The 14720-nt window shown below is 44.9% G+C and overlaps 1 protein-coding gene across 1 annotated transcript in view; it reads right to left on the minus strand.

The window, feature by feature from the left end:
- ASTN1 (astrotactin 1) overlaps window positions 1–14720 on the minus strand; it is a 281866-nt gene that overhangs the window by 60335 nt on the left and 206811 nt on the right. The window contains exons 12-14 of the mRNA XM_081112186.1: window positions 8690–8856; window positions 5140–5334; window positions 3111–3238 (exon numbers count right to left, since the gene is read on the minus strand). Coding sequence (XP_080968312.1) covers window positions 3111–3238; window positions 5140–5334; window positions 8690–8856 — 490 coding nt within the window. The remainder of the gene's footprint in view (window positions 1–3110; window positions 3239–5139; window positions 5335–8689; window positions 8857–14720) is intronic.

Genomic DNA, 14720 nt, shown 5'->3' on the forward strand with positions numbered 1-14720 from the left:
AAGGGAGTCTACTATCCTACATCAGATCTGTAGGAAGTCAGAGCACTATCTCGAGCAACCAGTCCAGGATGCCAAACAGTAACACCTGTAAAAGTTGGCCCACCATGCCCAGGACTTGATTAATAACTGACAGATTCCCAATTTTTGTTCTTGCTTCCAACTTAGGTCCAACCAGAGAATGCCAAATATGTCCCCCTAAACACTCACCGAGAATGCCATACTCCTGGGTAGTTGGCCCTCTATTGCCAACAGCTCCCCCAGGGCTCATCTGGCCTCTCTTCCTCCCCTCTAAAATTCTCCTCCCCTCCGCCTGCCCATCTGTCTCTTCCAAGAAGAAGTGAAGGCAACCGACTCCCATACTACAGACTCTATAGAATAGAGAAAGCTATGAATAAACAGCTTTCATCTGATTAGTCTACATTTATTTTCACACAACTTATTGTTGAAAAAGGCTGGTAAAGCTCAGCCTTAACTGTTATTTTGATAAAGGGGGAAGCAATCAGCAAGATAAAACACACAAGTCAATATTTTCTAGTATGTCTTCAAACCAGAAATTCTGAAAGATGAAAATAGCTGTTATGTGTAAGAGAATTCTCTAGGGACATAAGTTTAGGAACTGCTGGTTTAAATAAAGTCAACCGATTTCTTTATCTCGGGGTTTCTGGAACCTGTTGTATGCTAAGATGTTCCAAAGAGTTGAAGACAGAACTTATTTAAAAGTGGAGCACTGGCCCATTCCTAGTCAGGGCACATGCCGTAGTTGCAGGCTCCATGCCCAGCGTGGCATGTAGGAGGCAGCCAATCAATGATTCTCTCTCATCATTGATGTTTCTATCTCTCTCTCCCTCCCTTCCTCTCTGAAATCAATAAAAATATATTTTTTAAAAAAAGGGTGGAGCACTGTTTTTTCATGCTTAGAAATGCTGATATAGAAGATTCCCTCTAAAATCTAAGCTTGTAGGTTTATGGGGATTACGACCTATACTAGCACAATAGTGTGACAAGATATGAAATTATCTGTGTGACTCTCAGGAAAGATACAAGTAAGTGTTGCCCGACTAGAAAGTTAATATGGAAGAAATCTGGTCAACCATCTCTTTAATTGACTCTTCTAGTTATTCTGGGCTTTACATAAAGAAGATGGATTCCTTTATATATCAAAGAAGAGTTCTTGGTCTAAACGGCACCACTTTTTAATCAAAATAGGTTAAAAACAAAGGCAGGCTACAAAAGTAGCAGGTCAAGAAGGGTTCCCTCTACACTTTGGAACATATACTTCACTCTCTCAAGGCCATGAAAACGAAAGTGATCCATATGGATACCCTGTACTCTTTGCCTCCAACATGCCACATCAGGCAAGGTCCGAGGGCTCGGGAAGAAAGAATGTTCTGTTGTGGCTGATGACCGAATTCATATCTTTTCCCTATTTCCAAAGATATTCTGGTGTTTCTCAGATTTATCCACCCACTCCTCCCCAGAAAGCTTCAGGAAGCATCCAGGACTACTCTCTGTCCTCCAGGCCTGGCGACCCAAATACAGTCTCACCTGCACAGTAAGTTTAACGTGTGAGGTTGTGGTGGGTCTTTAAATGGAAACCAGGTGGCTTTTTACTGGTGTGGACCCTGTCCTATTTGTGCATCTCACCCCTCCTTTACCAGGTAATTTAGACGCCCGGCAAATGTTTCTCAGCAAATGAAGTGGAAGCAAGACATCGAGATTCCCCAGCACCAGAGATGTAGGCTTTAGAGACATGCCCAGAGGCTGCGCTGTACTTTCTTCATTTTAAGGTCTATGTGTGTGTGTGTGGGGGGGGGGGGTGTCTGTGCGTGTAGTTGTTTTTTAGCGGGGAACTGATTTCAATGAGATTTATTTCTGGTCCAGATATATCTAATTGTTTTCTTTCTTGCTCCCTCTCCTCCCCCCATAGGTAAAACACTAAGGTTTATTTATTTATTTAACAAACATATCTCACTGTGTATCAGCAACTGTTCTATAAACTTTACAAATATTTACTTATTTATTCCTCATATCAATCCTATAAGGAAGATAATATTCATTTTTACAGGTAACAAAAACTGAGGGACAGAGGTCAGTAACTTGTCCAAGATTACACAGCCAGTGTAGAGTTGACCCCAGCTGTCAGGTTCCAGAGCCTTCGCTATTAATCACTATGTACACTACCCCAGACAGACCTATTTCTAATTCTACCCAGGTCTAAACTACAACGTTAACATAACTCAATATTTGGAAGAGGCTTGACCCCAGCACAATCCATTCCCCAGAAAAGGAAGGAAAAGGGGGGAAAGGGTAAAAATGAAGAGTCATAGAATGAGGAAGGAAGAGAAGTAATGGAGAAATGAACAAAGCCAGTAAAGAAATTGCGCTTACATCCAGCCTTCCAGCACATGATGCTGGGTTCCTGGTTAGTTGCCCTTTATGGGTCCATGGAACCCTTTGAAATGTCTTCTTTAGTCCAGGAGATGCTAACTGGGGGTCTTCACAGGCACAGAAAGGAGAAGCTTCCCCTGAGGTTCTTGCCTCTTCCCATCAACCCTTCCCTTAGTTCCATATGAGCCACAGGAAGATGCCACTGGGCTCAGAACAGCATTGTGGCAGGTGTCGCTCCATCTTATAAGGCATGACCCGAGAAGCTGCAGTGTCTGAAGTCACACAGCTAGAAAGTAGCAGAGCCAGGATTCAGACCCTGGGTCGTTGGACCACCCTCACACTGCCCCACAGTACTTGGCAATGACAGACATTCAGGCCACAGTAACTTGCACCTTCTCTCTGCCTCTGCTATGATCTGGTTACACCCTTTAATCCACTGAGAACTCTGAACTCTCATCTACTACCCCATCTGATTCAAAGCATCCCAGTGAGTCTAGCGAGAAAGGTATTATTATGAGTATTTTACAGATGATTACATAATAATATTGGCAATTTTACTGACAATCCCACCAGTGTTCAGTTTTAGGACTGAGCTTTTATTGTATATTAAGGAAATCACTGGCTTTGAAACCAAGTAAGTGAGGTCAAGAGTCTTCATTTTATGAGACCCTGGGGAGCCACCTGGCGTTTGCAGGGTAAGTGAGGGCAGGAGGCATACTTACCAGTCAGAAAGTCCGGGTCAGGGGTGGGCTCTGAGATTTCCTCCAGGCACTGGTTCTCCAGGGGGACAGTGGCCACCACAAGACCATCTGGCAGCTGCTGGTCTAAACCTCGAGCAAAGTTGTTTTGCCTGGAAACAGAGGCAGACATTCATTTCTGAGTGTGCAGGTGAATCCCACTCCTTAGTGCGAAATCCCTATCTCAACCCACAATGAAAAAATTCTTTCTCGGCCAAAAACTCCCCTCATTCGGAACCCCACTCAGTGTACATGTCTGGAGTAGGACGTGGGTGTGAGAGGTAGGGTGAGGGCTGGGGGAGATTAGAAATAAACCAGATAAAAAGGTTTGCTCGGAAGATAGAGACATTCTTTCTTCCCATCCCTGTCCCTATTTCTCAGTGCCCTCTGCATAAGATCTGCGTGTTTGTGGTCTCATTTCTAGATTACAGAGAAGACCCAGCCATCACAAGAATGGACATGACACCTCACTGCTTGCTGTTGGCAAGGTCCCAGGCAAAAGGGGAAACACAGTAAAGTCTACTGTCTAAAAGTGACTCCAGGAACTGGCTTGGAAATTTATCCTCGGTTTGTTCACGTGAGTGTAGGGCCTCGGTTTGTTCATGAGACTCTAGGCTCAGGTTGCTATGAACTGCTTGTCCATATCACAACGGTTTCATTATACTTATCACCTCCCAAAGCATGAGTTCTGAGGAAGGTGTATTCAAGTAGCCTAAGACCGAACAGAAACAGGGGTCAAATGCAGAATCTCCTAGAAATAGTCTAAACCGATGGTTTGAAACATTTTGCTCTAGGATCCCTTTGCACTCTTAAAAATAACTGAAGGCCCCAAGTTACTCCTGTTTATGTGGATTACCTCTATCAACATTTACCCTATCGGAAATAGAAGAATTTTTAAAATATTAATTTACTAGAAAATATCAATTATAAAGCCATTAAATATTAACATCATATATAATATAGGGTTAATATGCAAATTGACCATCACACCCTCACACAAGATGGCCACCCCTATGTGGTCACAAGATGGTCACCACAAGACGGCCGGCAGGGGAGGGCAGTTAGGGGGGGATGAGGCCGGCAGGGGAGGGCAGTTGGGGCAACCAGGCTGGCAGGGGAGAGTAGTTGGGGGGGACCAGGCTGGCAGGGGAGGGCAGTTAGGGGCGACCAGGCTGGCAGGGGAGGGCAGTTAGGGGCGACCAGGCCTGCAGGGAAGGGCAGTTGGGGGCAATCGGGCTGGCATGGGAGTGGTTAGGGGGTGATCAGGCTGGCAGTCAGAAGTGGTTAGAGGCAATCAGGCAGGCAGGCAGACAAGCGGTTGGGAGCCAGCAGTCCCGGATTGTGAGAGGGATGTCCGACTGCTGAGGGGTCCCAGATTGGAGAGGGTGCAGGTTGGGCTGAGGGACACCCTCCCTGCCCAGTGCATGAATTTTGTGCACTGGACCTCTACTATGCTATAAAACATAATGAGCGGAGTAGCATTATTTTATATTTTTTGCAAAGTTTTACAATATCTGACTTACAAGACAGCTGAATTCTCACTTCTGCATTCACCTTACTGAAATATACTGTTTGGGTTGAAGTATACAAAGGAAACCCAGCCTCTCTTTATTTGGAAAAGGCAGGACTCTATCTCTTGGAAGGACCTCGGTGTTGCTCAGGGATTCTTGGACCATACTTGAGGACTGCTACTCTAGACTGACTCACACACTGATTCTTCTACTCAGAAGGAAAATAGAACCTGAGCATTTTGTGGAGGGTTCCACAGAAAATCTTCCAGTTCCTGCTGGGCAAGATAAGAATTTATTTCATACTTCACTGTTCACCCAGAGGAAGCACGGTTCTAGAACTCTGGAAGGAGGAGTGCAGACTTGGAAAAGACCATGGGAGAGAACATAACCTGTCCTTTTAGGATCACATTTATCTTGCTCTAAGATGTAACATGTGATGCTGACTAAAGCTCTGAGGGGGAAGATCTAGAAGCCCCAATCAATTCTATGGACTTGAGGTTCACCTGAATGTTCCTTTCAGCACTTGTCCAGAAGCCACTTCCTTGGAATGGTTGTTGTAACCAAAGAACATCTCCCCAAAGAGTGTCTGGTTCATGGGAAGCTCCCTGCTTTCTCCACAGTCGCCTCCCTCTGGGCAGGTCTCCGAGACAAGTTGGCAAGAGCGTCCATCCACACCCAGTTTGTAATCCTCAATGCACCTGACACAGTGGAAAACTCGAGATGTTAGTCCATCAACGAGCTATGCGGTCAACTCAACCCAATTGGTTGGGAGGAAATGCCTTTGGGAGTGTGTTGAGTAGCTGGAGATGGTGAATATCCCAATGTGATTTTTGTCACAACTCAATTTCTTAAGCCTGTAAATCAAGTCTCCTTCCACGATGTGATCACAATGAACCTCTCACCTTACCTTTTCAGATAAATGCTTTCAGAGCTTTGGAGTACTGTCCTGTACTCCTTTAAGTATCTGATTTCCCAAATAGCTCAAGAGATAAGCTTGTAAATGAGTTAACACATTTAAAATCCAAGATATTTTGGAGCCTTTCTCCGGAACCATCTATATGGCCAGATTCTGCCTTTGTTTAGAGGGTAAGTAGGCAGAGAAAAAAAAATGACACTGTACTTAAGAAATTAATGACCTTCTAAATCTGGTCCTGTGACAAGTCACTAAGAAATTAGGAAGATTGATCATCTTCTGGCTGTGTTCTGTTAGAATGTATCCAAACACAAGGTCTACCCATATTAACTCCCCCTCCAATTAAACTAAATAGCAGCTAGGTCATGGAGTGTGGCACCTCCTCGACACCCTCCCCATTAAGCGTGTCCAGTTACTCTAATGGAAGGGCAACACTGATGCTGCCAAATATGGGTCAATGACCCAAAAGTCATTAACTGGACCGTATTTGTAGTTATATTGAGAAGACTATAATTTGTTAGTCAAGTAAGAATTCTTTTGATAAAGCTGTCATTTAAAAAGCATATTGATTTAATATGAAGTACAAAGATTTTGAATTTGTGGGTATTCATGGCATTAAAGCACATCTTTTATTACTACCTACAGTAACTGTTGTAATAAGATAAAGACTCTGTTCTATGTAGAGGAACAAATAATCATAGTTTTAAGTGGTTAGAAGCAATATTGTAATGGCAATGACACTACCCTTTACAGGTGACCTTGAGCCAGTTTATTAAACCCTCTGAGCTTCAGTTTCCATATCTGCAAAAGGGGGGGAAGCAGCATCTGCTTCTCTGGGTTGTTGAGAAGACAGACAATGAAACTCAAGAACTTCTGTTGTGTTAGCATATAGCAGGTCCTCGTCAAATGTTTCCATCATTATTATTAGCAGAGGCACAAATGTGACTCATGTGAATGCCCTTGAACTAGTTCTCCCCATTTACCATTTATATATTTGTGTGAACAAGTGTGACCAGAGCTCAGACTTGGTCGTTAGATAAGAATCTCAAACCAAGGACTTGTCAGGCTATAGTGGCTTGGAGAGTGCTGCATACACACGTGTACTGAATTCTGATTGAAACAGGGAAGGAGTCCAGTTAGGGAGCTATTGCATTAGTCCAGGCAACAGATGTAATTCCAGACCCACAAAGGACTCTATGGTACCAATCTAGGTCTGGGACAAGATAGTGAGGTGACTCCATCCTTGAGCTGTATCATAGTATTTCTATAAAGAATATTGAAGCTGGCCAGTTCCCTAAGACCACTGTGAGCATCTGGCCAATTCCCCTCCATAGGACCCCGTATCCCCTATTCTCTGTGCTCATCACCGTGTGTCCCACTGGGAACGCCTTTGAGGGCAGAGATCAGGTTTCATATCCTGCGATCTCCTATATTTAACAACTAACTCAGTTCTCTGCACAAACTAGTTGCTCAAATATATGTTTATGAAATAAATAAAGCTATACAACTTTGGCTGAACTTACCTCTATTAACTGAGGTGGGTCAACCATAATGATAACATTATAGAGACATGAATATTTAGATCAAGCTTCCATTTATGAAATGGGATTTTATAAGAAACTGAATTGAAAATTGCTCGGTTGCAAAGAAAAAAATAAAATGAAATACAATAAAATAACATTACTATTCCATCAAATAACCTTTTCATGATTAGCAACGATCTAGCATAGCTTTATTATTATAAACATTGATTTTCATTGTAAGCCTATTAGATTGTGAGATCCTTGAGGGCAAGAACTACACATCTTTCATCTTTGCAGCCAGGGACCAGCATGGTTGGTGGCATAAAGGAAGCAAGCTCCCTGAGAGGCAGAAAAAGGGTGGGAAGGGAGAGGAAAGGAGAGGGAAGGAGGGAAAGGGAGAAGGAAGGAGAGAGGACAGGACAGACAAGCAAACTAGGGTTGTGTAAGAATGGGCCAAGACCTGGCACGGTGGCGCAGGTGGTTGGATTGTCACCCTGTACACCAAAATGGTTGAATGTTTGAATCCCCATTAGGACACATACCTAAGTTGTGAATTCGATTCCAGGTCAGGATGCATATGTGAGGCAACTGATTGATGTCTCTCTCTTACATCGATTTCTCTCTGTCTCTGTCTCTCTCTCTCTAAAATCAATAATAAACATATCTTCAGGTGCAGATTGAAAAAAAATGGGCCAAATTTATGTAACATAAAAATGTCTTTAAATATAATTTTAGTCAGTGGTATAAATTACAATTTTAAAGGAGCTACAGAAATCCTTTAAAACCAGGAGGGCCTGAATGCTAATCTTAATCTTCCTAATCACCAATTCCCCAGTCCTGGGGGAGTCACTTACCCTCACTGTGCCTTAATTTTCACATCTGTGAAATGGGGAGGCATTGCCTGCCCTGTCCTCCCAAATGAAATGAGCTGATCCACAGTCAAGGGCTCTTTACGTGGTGTAATTCCTCTGTCTGAGGGAGGGCAGCTGCACAAAATGCTGGGACTTTGGAGACAGAATTTAATTATGTCTCACTCGTCCTCTTCTCTGATAGTTTAGTTCCACACAATCTTTCCCAAGCTTTGGACCATTGAAAGGTTGTCACAAAACACCTAATTAATAGTTCCACAAAAGATGGTTGGAAAATTCCAATGTAAGCAGGAAATAACTGCGGCCATTTTCCTTGTCTACAGGGGTGGGACCCAACTTTCTCTAAGGGTCCTCGCAACTCTGACTATAAAAGGGCTCCTCTTGGTCAGCTGGCATGGCTCAGTGGTTGAGTATCATTGGAGGTCATGGTTCGATTCCCTATAAGAGCAAATACCTGGGTTGTAGGCTCAATCCCCGGAGTGGGGCGTGCAGAAGGCAGCCTATCTATGATTCTCTCTCATCACTGATGTTTCTATCTTTCTCTCCCTCTCCCTTCCTCTCAGAAATCAGTAAGAATATACTTAATTTTTTTTTTAAAGGACTGTTCTTCCAGTCATGCAGGCTCTTTTCTCAGAACCTACAGGCTGGCCTGGGGTGACCAGCTTATTCAGATATTTTTTAAATTGGGTTTAGCACTAAAGTCCCCCATCCCAGCAAACCGGCTGGCCTCATGGGAAGCTCAACTCACCCACAGAACATGAGGATGTTGTACAAGGCAGGGTCTTCCTGGAAGGGTGCCACCTGCTGGAGACACAGCTGCTCACAGCCGCCATTGAAGCCGTCGGAGCAGTCCACCCCAATGTGGCGGTCATAGCAGCCAGAACTATCCTTCATGGGGCTGAGTCCGGAAGGGCACTGGCACAATCAGAAAGCATCCACACAGGTGGGTGAATCAGGGGGGTGGGTTCTCTCGAAACTGGCATGTAGCTGCTATTTTATCTGGAGTGTGACCCTTATTTTAACACCTTGAAACCATTAACGTTGTCAAATAATGTAAAATTCCCCGCTACGCTGGACTATGTTTAAAAGCAAGGGACCTTTTGACATCTTGCTTCTTTTCTCTGGGCACAGACCACACACATTTGCATTAAAGCCAATTCCTCCAAAAAGGCTGGAAGGGAGCATTGTAACAAGACAGAGGAGGTGTGCTGGCCTCCCAACTGGGCCTGGGGTTGGCAGAAGCATGGACATGATGGGCCAGAATTAAAATGCATTAACAGAGATTCCTTTGGGCTGGGGCAAGGGAGTGTTGCTGCTTGGATTTAGTATCAATAGGACTTTTCTAAAAAGTGTCTAAAGCACTTTGTCAACATTGATACCAGACACCAGTGTTGGAGGGAATGAAAGGAGACAGGACATCCAGCCAGGAGGAGAAAGTGGACTTCTTCTGACCTTGGAGGGAGGTTTGACTGCTTTCCTTGTGGGAGTGGCCATACTCATGGCCTTTCCTGCAGAAGGACACCCCTGTGGAAGACACACAGACGTGAGCGCCCGTACGTGTTTCCTTTGGGTTTGGACTGTATGCATCCCAGTGCCCTGGGTACTGTTAATGTGGGACATGAGCTTTTCTGCATTATCATGCCCTCAATAACCACCCCCAAGAGTGATAGCAAATGAGAGAAGCCAGGAACCATGTCAGCCAGAATCTGGGCGACATGGTGAGCAGTAGGAAGTTCACATGGCATCCATCTTACTCACTGAACATCCCCTTGAGGTAAGCAGGGTGACCATCCCCATTTTATACATGAAGAAACACAGCACAGAGAGCTTAACTTCCCAAAAGTCACACTGCTGGTCATGGCAGGACCACTGGTAGTCCCTGACTTAGTTGCTCCATCTTTGGCTTACATCCCAATTAGCCTCTCACACAACAGTCACCCCTTACCACTTACTGGGACCCCGGCTATGCCACGTGCTTTAGGTACTTCACCTCATAATGCCATGTATTATCCTCATTTTAAAAGATGTGGAAAGCACTAACACAGCCAATTAATGCAGGGACATCTCACTGCACTGGACTCCATCTAGAAGTCAATGGCTACACTTTGCCATCTTGCTTCTGTCTGTGCACCAGATCCTGCACATGTGCATTACAGCTGATTCTCCCCAACATGCTGGAAGGGTGTAGATCACTTGCCTAGAGCGAGGCAGTGAATATGGGGCAGAGCTGGGGTCTGCCTAGATCTGACTTGCTTTTAATAGCTGTGCTGTCAGCTAGCCAACACACTTCTTCAAAACCAAAACCAACTTTCAAAACTCAGAGAAACAGTATTAAACACCTCCTCTCTGTCCTGTCACCTGGCTGCCTCTTCTTCCCCACTGCCAATTACCTTGGCCCAGTAGTGGGACTGCGGCAGGTGCGCCTCTAAACCCACCTCCCCTCCTCCCTGCTTCCCACTCGAAGATCACAGCAGGATGTGCACTGTTTGCTGACACTGATTCCGCAATTTCCCAAACAAACGGGCCCCCTGTGGGCCTTCCAGGCTCCCAGCCCGGTCCACCCTTTTTCCCCCTCCAAAGACAGCTGGAGTGCCGGAAGGTGACAGCGTTTAAGGAAGTTTCCAAGGGCTGCCTCGTGCTGGGCAAACCGAGATGCTCCAGATGATGGTAAACAAGCAAATGAGGCAGCTGAGGATTGCACCCCACATTTTGTTAGCCCCCCACACATCCGCTTCCTTGGCCATCCAGCTGCTAAGCCAGATGTGCTACCAGAAGGGAGCTGGCATCACCCTGTGAGGCAGCCCAGGCACAAATGTGGGTCTTGAAACACAGAAGTTTGATTGGAATTAAATGGGCTGCACTGTTTGCCATGAGCTCTTTTTTTTTCTATAAAGCTTGAGAAACATCATCAGAGTGGAGATAAAGCCAGTCCTGTCATTCCACCTCACATGCTTTCAATCCTTGGACCAGCTAGCTGTTTCAGTCACCACCAGGGCTCCCATCTCCTCAATTACCTCCTTTTCCCCAAATGCTCCATTAAGCATGGTTTCAGGCAAAGACTTCACCAAATGAAACTCAAGCAGGCTTTATTCCAGAACTCCAAAATCGGGCACATCCACACCTTGTGTGGCCCTGGTGTCCAGATGACATTGGTGTGTCAAGTGGGACCACCTGGTATTTACACTTTCTTAGGGGATTTGAAGAGAAGACAGAGTTAGCTACTTTGGAGTTTTCTTTTCTTATGAGCAAAGCTAAAAATAACAGCTCTCAGGAATTAAGCAATTCTACATGCAGGAAAATCTATGTATATTCAATCCCAACAACACAGGTAGACTCTTTTTCTAGTTTTCTTTAGAGGGCAAACAAACTCAGAAAGATTAAGTAATCACTTGGTTAAGGCCACAGAGGTGGGAATCAGATTTTTGACCTAAATCTGTCAGGCCCCAAAGCTCATGTGTGTCCCTTCCACTCTGCCATATAGCTTCCCAAGTATGAGAAAACCTGGGTTTCCTGGAACCCCTAAAGAAATATAGTCAATGTGTTGACAAAGTAAATCAATTCTGTAGATTTGTTCGTCTGATTGTTTTAAGCAACTCCTGGAGTACATTCTGAAATCATTTATGGATTTGTATCTTTAGCCTAATATTCATATTCATTCATTCTCTCTCTCTCTCTCTCTCTCTCTCTCTCTCTCTCTCTCTCTCTCTTCTTTCACACACACACACACCCATATTACGGTGTATATATTTATAGGACAAAACACTGCAAACTGCCCAGAGCCATGACCTTGAAGACAAGGCAAGATCCTCAATCTCTGAAAAAGATGCAATTATCTTTACTTCAGTATAACTTACTTGGGCTGCAGTTCAGAGGAAAACATTTTTGAAATTATTCCCAGAAAAGAAAAAAGAAAAAAAAAGAGAGAGCTGAAACCAAAGACACAGTTTTCTTTTTAACTCTTACTGAACCAGAGCCCTCACTTCCCAAGAAGGCTAATCATCCCATTTTCTCATGGTGTGAGTTTGTTTTTACCTAAATGTGCCTTGTGCTATTGTATTCACATGCATTTTGGGTTCCTCAAAATCTACATATAAATACAAAGACACTGGGGGCTCCACACCATGCCCTCTTCCTAGAAGTGTCAGAGCCAGAGGCCAGGGGCCAGGAGAGAAATCCTGCCTCCACAAGGGAGGAGCTCTTTCCTCTTTGCAAGTGCTGGCCATTCTCTTCCCTGGCGTGTGGACAATCCCTCCACTTATTCCTTGAAAGAGGACTGTTTGCTCAGGGGGAGCCCCAAGGTCACACACTAACTCTCACTGCACAGGTTCCATTAAGCAGTCCCAGAGCCTTTATAAAACACAGGCTCCACACGAAAATTCTCTCTATTATGGCAATAGCCCTCCCCCATCAAGAAGGTCTAATAAATGAACTGCAATTTCAGTGACCCCTAAAATATACAAGGTTAATCATCTTTCATGAGATGCTCGTGGCTTTTTGACTTATTACTTGTCTGAGGCATAATTTGCTAATGAGTTTAAAATGATTTTCTCCATTCAACTGCTTTTCTTCCCCGTCCTTCCCTTCTTTTTCTACCAATGGTTTCGGAGTTGATTAATCACTCAAGAGTCTAGTCAAATGTCGCCAAGCCTGAGACATGCGCACCTGATGCAGACTATGAGCTGGGTGTTATGGGCAGAGAGCATGAATGATGGACGCAGGAGCATGTTTGGGGCTCTGGGAGAAGAGGAAGAAGAGGAACCTCTTCCTGTATCTAAGCCTGCCTCGCCTTACCTGGGGGACTCAGAATAATTCCTACTCAAAACAGGTTCTCTTTTCCTACATGTCACTTTTATTTCTTTCATAAATAGCAATTCCCGAAATTTTCATGAGTCTGACTTGGAAGCCTATGGTATGCAGGACTTCTCCAAAGGGGAAAAGTTGGAAGGAATTAAATGTGAGTTTCAGCTTCCAGCCCCTGGATTGCTAAAAGTCTCTGACTCGCACTCCCTACAAAGAGTGAGAAGGGAGGGTCATCTGTAATGAGCTCTGTACAACTGTGCTCCAGGAGAAGTGAAATGACACATTTGGTGGAAAACCACTGTGGACAGCATGTGGACAGAAGGGCGGCGGGGTCACTGTGTAATTCAAAGCTCATTAGAGCGTAATGATCTGGCAGCGAAGGTCATGTGTCCAACACGAGAAAGCTGGACGGCCAACCTCTTGCTTTCCAAGGCCACAGTCCCTCGCCTAAGCACATGCAGACATGTCACAAAGCAAAGGCATTTGGGGGCCACTTTCAGGGTAAGTGTGAAGATGAGGAAGGAGCAGTACAGAGTGGGCTTTCCACTGTATTTGCGCATTGGAAAGCATTTCAAAACTTTCTTTTATTTTATTGATTTTAGAAAGAGAGAGACAGAGACAGACAGAGACAGACACTGATACGTTGTTCTACTTATCTATGCATTCATTGGTTGATTTTTGTATGTGCCCTGACTGGAGATCAAACCCACAACCTTGGTGGATGGAGATGATGCTCTAACCCGTGGTCAGCAAATTGCGGCTTGGCAAACCGAGGCTCGCGAGCCACATGCGGCTCTTTGGCCCCTTGACTGTGGCTTTTCCACAAAATACCAGCTCTTCCACAAAATACCGATTTCTGCGCATGGGCCACAAAGTTTCAATTGCACTGTATGTGCGTGCCCACACGTGGTATTTTGTGGAAGAGCCACACTCAAGGGGTCAAAGAGCCACATGTGGCTTACGAGCCATGGTTTGCCAACCACGGCTCTAACCAACTGAGCTACCTGGCCAGATCTGAACTTTCAAGCAAAGTTTTATATTAATTTTTAATAGGTGGGCTTGATATGAATAAAAATGCCCTGTTATAGCCGGGGAATGGCTGGACTACAGTCCTGCCTACCAAGTCTGCTCCAATCCATACTGCCATCTCTGAGTGGTGGCCCCCAAGGTTGTCTGCAACATAATCTCCAAACGTATAAACATGCCACCTTATATTTGACAAGAGTGGTTTTGCATATCAAGTTATGACTTTTGAGATGGGAGATTAACCTGGATTACCCAGGTGAGTCTGATGTGATCACAAGAGTCCTTAAAAGTGGATAGAGGCACAGAACAGAAGAGAGAGAGGACTGCAGAAGAGTGGTCAGAAAAATGCAACGGCACAGCTTTCAGGATGAAAGAAGGGGCCATTAGCCAAAAAGAGGTGGGCGGCCTCCAAAGCTAGAAAAGGAAAGGCAATGGTTTGCCCCCTAGAGCCTTCCAAAAGGAACGCGGCCCCACTGGAGCCTTGAATCTAGTCCAGCGAAACCCATGTTGAATTCGCACCACAGAGCTGCAAGATACAGATGGGTGTTGTTTTACGCCACTAAACCTCCAGTAATTTGTTGCAGCAGCAACAGGACACTAATACAGTTACTTTGCAGAACCCCAACAGGCTCCACAGACAGAGAATAAATGCTCTTGTGCCTCCTAGGCAGGACCCAGTTATTAGCAGTGGGAACCCTTCCAAAGGGTCAGCAAGCTCTACGTTTGGAGAATGTTCTGGTTTGGAAAAGAGCAGCTGTGGCTTGTACAGGTGTGTGCCTTTCACAGGGATCTGTTTTCTGTCCTCAGAGACCATATAAACATCAGGGCAATTAACCGGGTAGCAACTAACCTGTGGGAGCCCATGCAGAACTGAGAAACATGTTGGCAGCTGAGGTGGACCAGCCCCACCTGTCTGCCTTGTGTTCAACAGGAGGATATGAAGTACACACTGT

This window comes from Myotis nattereri (assembly GCF_964212035.1).
Source record: "Myotis nattereri genome assembly, chromosome: 18".
In the NCBI taxonomy this organism is placed as follows: Eukaryota; Metazoa; Chordata; class Mammalia; order Chiroptera; family Vespertilionidae; genus Myotis; species Myotis nattereri.